This window comes from Papaver somniferum, chromosome 8, assembly GCF_003573695.1.
Source record: "Papaver somniferum cultivar HN1 chromosome 8, ASM357369v1, whole genome shotgun sequence".
In the NCBI taxonomy this organism is placed as follows: Eukaryota; Viridiplantae; Streptophyta; class Magnoliopsida; order Ranunculales; family Papaveraceae; genus Papaver; species Papaver somniferum.
Genome location: NC_039365.1, coordinates 110,959,660 through 110,967,227, shown reverse-complemented (window position 1 = coordinate 110,967,227; position 7,568 = coordinate 110,959,660). Strand labels below are relative to the sequence as shown.

The 7,568-nt window shown below is 34.0% G+C and overlaps 1 protein-coding gene across 1 annotated transcript; it reads left to right on the top strand.

The window, feature by feature from the left end:
- The first annotated feature begins 1,974 nt into the window (after positions 1-1,974).
- LOC113302600 (rac-like GTP-binding protein RAC2) lies at positions 1,975-4,315 on the top strand. Its single transcript, XM_026551535.1, has 7 exons — positions 1,975-2,377; positions 2,459-2,546; positions 3,110-3,219; positions 3,323-3,386; positions 3,509-3,573; positions 3,806-3,871; positions 4,028-4,315. The coding sequence occupies exons 1-7, from the start codon at positions 2,273-2,275 to the stop codon at positions 4,124-4,126; spliced, it is 597 nt and encodes a 198-aa protein (XP_026407320.1). The 5' UTR covers positions 1,975-2,272; the 3' UTR covers positions 4,127-4,315.
- Positions 4,316-7,568: the final 3,253 nt, after the last annotated feature.

Below are 7,568 nucleotides of genomic sequence, written 5' to 3'. Positions count from 1 at the left end.
ACAAGTTTTAGACATGACATCTTAGCTCAATAAATAAATTTAGAGCACAAGAGTTTTATCGAGAGACAAAATAAGTCATATGCCTTTTAGAGAAAAAGTTGTTTGAAGAAAAATAACTTGTTGAAGCTTCTTATTGCACCAGAGAATATTGTCTTAAAAGTTATTGATCATTCACATAACAAGTGTAAATATCAACTGGAGAAAATCTCAAGAGTAAGATGATCATTTTCTTTTCTTTTTAAAACGAAAATAACACATGTACAACAAAGACCACTTGTCAAGAAGATGTCGTTTTGAGAATCTTGTGCATCATTGCATGGTCTCAATGGAAGAGGCACAAACAAAAGTAGTCAAGTTGTAAGTTGATGAGCATTTCGCTCATGAATAGTGTTGACATTTTTTTGAGACAAAAGAATTGTCGATGAAGTTAGTCTCAAGAGAATTAACGGGAAGAGAACAAGAGAAACCTGATACTGCCGCCTTCTTTGCCTTCTGAATACTCCGTTTGAGTCTATTGATACTGGTCTTGAGTTCAGTGACATGATTGTTGATGTGAACATATTCAATAAAAAATAACCATTTCTTTCTAACGCATTCTTCAAACTTAGACGGTGAGTTTGAAAATCTTCCTTTTCGCAGAAAAGTCTTACTTCTTATTGGATCACGAAGGCAGTCATTAGTCCTTACAAAATTAACCCCTTCACAATTGTTACAATTGTGAAAAGGTTTTGTATTACCTTTCCAAACAAAGGTGGGCTCATCACAGCTCTTTGTTTGTTTAAAAGTTGGACAATTAGTACCAGTAATATGAGATACATGTTTGACCACTTCTTTAGACACCCATACAAGGATGTTTCGAAGTTTCTCATTCCGCAAACGAAAACGACATTTTCTTTCAAGGTGACCGTTGTTTCCGCAGTAATGGCAACTGAATCGAATGTTATTTCCTGATCTCATATGAGCTGTTTTGGAGGTTGACGAACATCGTTTTTTGGAACTTTAGCTGTTGGCGGTAAATCTTCACTTTTGCCATTAGTGAGATTTTTCTGTTGGAATTTGCTATTAGCGTGAACAAAACTAATCTTACTACAATAGAACTTCGATAAATTAATCTTCGATAAATGTATTACTTCGCTAAAATAGTAAATTTATAACTTCGCTAAATTTTAACTCGATAAATTAATAACTTCGCTAAAATAATGATTTTCTCTGGTCCCAAGGCTATTAATTTATCGAAGTTTTACTGTAATACTTGGAGCGTATATTCCTTTATAGCCCAAACCATTAGAGATAAATCATTTTTAAATTTTACTAGTTAGTATTTTTTACAATTGTACCCTTATGGATAATAGCTAGTAAAATTTAAAAATGATTTATCTCTCAAACTATACAACGGATATTCGTAAACTTTGAAAAGCATTTTCAAATAACTACATAACGAATGTAAACATGTCTATCAAATTATACATATTTTTATGTTAATAATAATCAATTAAAAAAATAATTTTAAAAATGATAGTCTAAACCATTTTAGGGACAAAATTAAAAACTAAATTGGTCATCTATTTAGTGGGAGTAAAAGCATTAGTGATAAGCAATAATAATGTAGGGATACTTGTGCGTGGTGGGTAGGGTTCATACCCCTATCGTCCTTTAAATACTCTTTTCCCAAATTCTCCACCATGCCATATAACTAGGGTTGGTAAGTACTTAAATGGCATCGGGTCCCCCAACGCCAACGTTTCATTATTTTTTTTCTTACCAACTAATAACTTAAAGAGGAATGAAAAACATAGACGATCGATCTATCAAAAGAAAAATGTGAATATTGACAATAACATCTTTAGGTTTCTTTTCGTCTGTGATATAAAGAAGGATGACTTAAAATGTTGAATTCTAATCTCTAAAACATCCAGTGGTTATTCTCACATGGCCTATTCAACCTCAAAAAGCTAAAAAGCTTAAAGCATGACAATCTTTACTCCTTGAAAGAAAACAACAGCTCAAGTAAAGGTCTCCACTTTAACTCTCTCTCTCTCACTGTTCTGCAATTTAGTAACAAAAATAAAGATAGAGGGGATTCTGATTCTGATATCTCTAAAACAAAGTGTACCTTGTGCATCTTGTGTACCACATCTCTGCAGTTGTTGAAGTTCACATGAAAGAACTCTGTCAAGAAATAGACATGGGTTTTGAGTGATTGAAAGAGAGGGATATTTGTATACTGAGAAAGGTTTTAAATTAGCAGTGATTCGTCTGTTTGGGTTACTGAATGAGTACTTCAAATTCAAAGTTTATAAAATGTGTTACAGTTGGAGATGGAGCTGTTGGGAAAACATGTCTTCTTATTTCCTACACTAGCAACACTTTCCCAACAGTAATTTGCTTTTCTTCTTCTTGTTTACTCATAAAACTTTGGTCTTATTGTTCTTGTACTTGATAACCTTTCTTAATACAGGATTATGTTCCGACTGTTTTCGATAACTTCAGCGCAAGTGTTCTTGTTGATGCCCAAATTGTTAGCCTTGGCCTTTGGGATACTGCTGGTACTCTCTCTCTCTCTCTCTCGCTCTCGCTAGACTCTATTGTGCTGATCTGAGTTTGATTATTGACTTCCAATTGGAATTTGTTTAATCTTCCAAAAGATCTTGCAAAGGGAAAATTTAATTCCGAATTTTTACTCCTTAGAATAATTCTTGGTTTAGTACTGCCTAATTTGGAGCTAGTATCCAGTACAGCTCTTCAAATTATTTTGTTTTGTAGTTCCTTTTTGTGTTGTTGACAAGAACAAAGTTTATAATTTGGAAGCTCTTGCGTTCTTTTTCACATATTAAGCACCCGTGGTCACGTATTTCCAAACGACTTACTGCAATGTTTTTACAGCAGTTTGCAGGATCATGTTTAAAACATACCCATTAACCCAACGGATGCATCCAAGATTTTGGATGAAATGGCCAAAATTTCAAACTCTTAAAATTGTTTTGATCCTATTTATTCGCAAGTTTTTATGCCAATGTAAATTTATGTATATGGATTGAAAAAGGAGATGAAACTAGAAAAGCATGAAACTTTGTGGTTGAAGTTTTGAATTTCGGAAAACCTTTTGCAGGTCAAGAAGATTACAACAGACTTAGACCTCTAAGTTACAGAGGAGCTGATGTTTTCCTGCTTGCTTTCTCACTGATCAGTAGACCCAGCTTTGAGAACATTACCAAGAAAGTATGCCCATCTTTTCCACTATCTTTTTCTTGAAATGTGATACGGTAAAGACACTAGAAATTCACTAGTCTAATTCTTTGTTTTCCTTTGTCAATGAGAGAAGTGGATTCCCGAGCTACGACATTATGCACCATCGGTTCCTATTGTTCTCGTTGGCACTAAACTAGGTACTCTTTCTTTTCTCAGATGTTCCCACTTCATTCAGGAAACAAACCCATTCTGTTGTATTTCCTTTAGAAGTAGAGAAATCTTGTATGCTCAAGTGTTCTTGATTTGATTTTATAAACAGACTTGAGAGAAGACAAACAGTTCCACATCGATTACCCTGGAGCATATACTATATCTACGGCACAGGTACAGTTCAAATTCCAAGTGTTCCTTACTTACTATGAGATTTCCCTATCAAGAGGAAAGCTCATATCGATTGGGCTCAGAAAAAGTACAGTTCATGTTCTAGCCTTCATTTTCTGCAGTCGTATCTTTGTATCTAACATGCTAAATGTAGAGTGTTACTTTGATTTTAGAGTTAGTCAAGAATGCATTGGAAATTCAATGTTGACTGACTGGTCTGCAAAAATAATTTCAGGGTGAGGAATTGAAGAAACAAATTGGTGCATCAGCATATGTAGAATGCAGTTCTAAGAACCAACAGGTACCCTATAAATATACTACTTTTTCTCTATCGTTTGTCGTGGCCTGAAAAATTCAAGTAATTTCTGCGTATCTTTGTGAAAGAACGAATGTCAAGTCCGTATACATCAGTTTCTTCGGGGCGTCAATGTAATTTGATTTTGGTCTTGAAATGCAGAATGTGAAGACAGTATTTGACATTGCAATAAAACTAGTTCTTCATCCACCAAAAACAAAGAAAAGGAGAAAAAAGAGAAGACTTTGCAGCATTATGTAAAGAGTTGCAACCATTTCTTGATCTTTTTTTTGAAGGCAACGTACTACTTTGCTTTCACTTGCTTGTTTTTCTTGCCGTCTCTATCTACCAATATTTTGTCTATATGTGTGAGTTATTTATGACATGTTTTTGCTGGAACCAATGTGTGTTTGTTCAGATTAATATTCAATCAAATTCTAATTTTTATGAGAGATTTATTAGAACCAGTTTAAAGTTCAAGGAAATAAAGTTTAAGGGAATATTTGGGTTGTATGCGTTTTTCACCCATAAGATAAGAGATACTTAGTACACAAGTGTCACGGAGGGTCATTATTTTGTTAGAGCATGGTGTAATCAGAGTGCAACTTGACTCTTATCTACAACAGTTTCTGCTAATTTTTGGTTTGTAACGAATTGTGTATACTACTATACTGTTAATTGTTGGTTTGCAAGAACTGTGTATGAAGTCTTTTTTCTTCCTTTCCTCTTTGAAAAAAGCAGGTGCATTTTCAAATAAAATTACCTTGCATTTTTAAGGACGACCCCGAAATAATTAGGGGCGACTAATAAGACAAAAAAATGTCACCCAAACCTAAAATGCAGCCACCCCTCATCTCCGTTTTTTTAAAATGGCTAATATGTCCTTCTACAATCGGTAGATATATAATACAAATCGGTAGTTTACTTAAGTCATCGGTAGAAATAGTATAATCGGTAGTTAATGTGTACACATGTAGTTTTAAAGTTTTGTTATTTTGAAATGAACTACAATCGATAGAAATTTTTTTAAAGTCTATCTGCCGATTGCATAACCGGTTAGAAGGTATCTTGTTAGACTTTCGATTATTTGTATTTTTGTAATCAGAGTTTCCTTCCACACATAATCGGTAGTAAATATTCCTTATTTTTTACCAATTGTGTGTGTTTTCGAGGCTCGGCTAGTTTTTTGGAAAAAAAACTAGTCGTTGAAGTTTAAATCTATATAAGGAAACTCATCTCTAACAACCCATTTGCACCAAACTCACCACCTCTCCTCAGTTCAAATTTTATGGTGGGTTTGTAACACGACTTATGTCTCAATATATGAGATAGAGTAGAAATAGACTTTCCAAGTGATAGATGAGTTTCAGTCTCCACATACCTTTTGTTGATGAAGTTCCACAAGCTTTCCTTAGTAGTTCTTCGTCTTCAATTGATGAACGTCGTGAAGTCTAAGGCTCAATTACACAATCTATGTCCTAGTCCGAGACATCTATAAGTATACTAGCAATCAAGACTTACAGTTTTGATCACTAACATTGACAAACATGCTTGAGATAGCAACATGCGAGTTCGACCGAGCAGTGCGCTAACAATCTCCCCATTTGTCAGTTTTAGTGACAAAACTATCAATACATATGGATTACAAAATAAAAAAAACTTTGTAGCTTCTCATCCAAATGCTTGACCTCCTTGGCATCTTGAGCACGACTCGAAATCTTCATCACTTCCAAGTACTCCATGATTCTAAACGTGTTCAACTCAACATCATAGTTGTTGAAGATCCGTAGCGACAACAATGAGAAAACAATTGATCTCAATCATTGTTATACAATGTCATAGTATCATTACACAACATCACATTTCAATTGTATCACAACTTTGACAACAATACGATGGTGATATGTATCACTCCCCCTTAGTCAATACTTCATCTCGACGAAAACCGCTCCCGCTTACATAATGATCCGTAAACCATATGTATTTGTAGTATGAAACTACACATTAATTTCCCCCCTTTTTGTCAATATAAATTGGCAAAAGTACGAAACTAGTGGGATCCTCATGAAATTTTCATAGAGATACTTCATGACCAAAAGAGAATAACATACCAACTTATTTAGATGCAATCATAGAGCCGAAGCTAAATGCATTCATCAAAGAGTTTATAAAGATACAAGATAATTCCTAAAATATTCCACAACAATACTCCCCACAAAGATTTGGCAATTAAGCACAAGTTCAAAAAGAACTCTCCCCCATAAAATGTCATTCCCGAAATAACAACAAGAGCGACCTTACTTTTAAGATAAATGAAGGATTTCTTTGAACATAATCAAATCTCATGAGATCATGAATTTGTATCCAAAAATCACAATTGAATTAGCCACAAAAATGATCAATTCAATTGGCCATGCTCAACATAAGAGAACTTACAACACAATATATGCACAAAGATGTGGATCAGGGAATGACCAATACTGCAGAATAAACAAAGATTCGTTCTATTTTTCATCACTATTTGCACAATGACATATAATAGACTTAATCTTTGTAAACAAAAGTTTATCCTATATTCCATTAATATTTGCATAAATATATAATAGTCTTAACTTTTGTTTGTCAAAAGTTCAATTTATCTTTTATCAATACTTTCATACCGACATATAATAGAGACAACTTTTGAACAAATATGGGATAGTCAAGGTTCACGGACGTAAACAACATACCCATAACAATTTGCAATATATGAAACCATAAAGATTAATACTGCAAAAATCATCTTCCAAATAACTTAGAATTTAAATAAGTAAATCTAAAAACATTGAAGATGAAAACGTTAGCAATAGCTATGTGTACTCACAATAATGGCTATTCCAAACCCTAGTTATCCTTCTTAAAAACACAAGAACAAAATTCTCATAAGAAGTTTCCTAGACATTGAGACCTATGGAAAATTCTTTATCGTCCCCGAACTCCTTGTCGTCAACATCCACGGGAACATACGGTTCATGAATAAAGGAGTCAATTCCAACAAACCTTCTAGGATGATGATGTCGAACCAGGGCCTTCAGAATTTCCAGAGTTCTCATAACAATAACCTTTATTTGCTGAATCTCATTCCTTGTTTCCTTCAACTCTTCAAGAACACCAGAAAACTTCTGAGAGTTTGAAGGAATAGCTCTTGACTTCTTCACATTCCTTCTTTTTCTTTTCAAAGTTGAAGGTAACAGAGATCTTGCTTTTTCCTTCATGATTGATGGCTTAACAATCATATTAATATCTTTTCCATCAGAAGACATGATGCTTTGAGTATCCTTATACGTACGGGTTTGTGAGAGGAAATCATAATATAAACTCAACAAGCAGTCTTAAGATAAAAAGAGTTTCAGAGAAGAAAAAAGGAATGTAGTTTTACGAAACCTTTAAACACACAGGTTCGTACATGCACAACTCAAACCCTAAAAAGGGTAGAATTGTCGAGAATAACCTTCTTTTATTGATTGAACAGGGAAGTCCCTTCCAATATCAATTAGATATGGAAGAATTCTAAACTTGCATAACTCAGCAAAGCTAAGAAGAGAAAAAACAAGACGAATTAACGACATTTCTCTTTTCCTAAAGCCTGAGGTGTGCACAATCTTGTCTCTTTTGATCAGGCACATGAGATAAGATGCACCAAACAACACAATCAAGTTGTGCT

Coding starts and splice junctions, on each gene's coding strand:
- LOC113302600 (XM_026551535.1), top strand. CDS start 2,273: ATGAGTACTTCAAATTCAAAGTTTATAAAATGTGTTACAGTTGGAGAT. Junction 2,378..2,458: donor CTAGCAACACTTTCCCAACA/GTAATTTGCTTT, acceptor TTCTTAATACAG/GATTATGTTCCGACTGTTTT. Junction 3,872..4,027: donor GCAGTTCTAAGAACCAACAG/GTACCCTATAAA, acceptor CTTGAAATGCAG/AATGTGAAGACAGTATTTGA.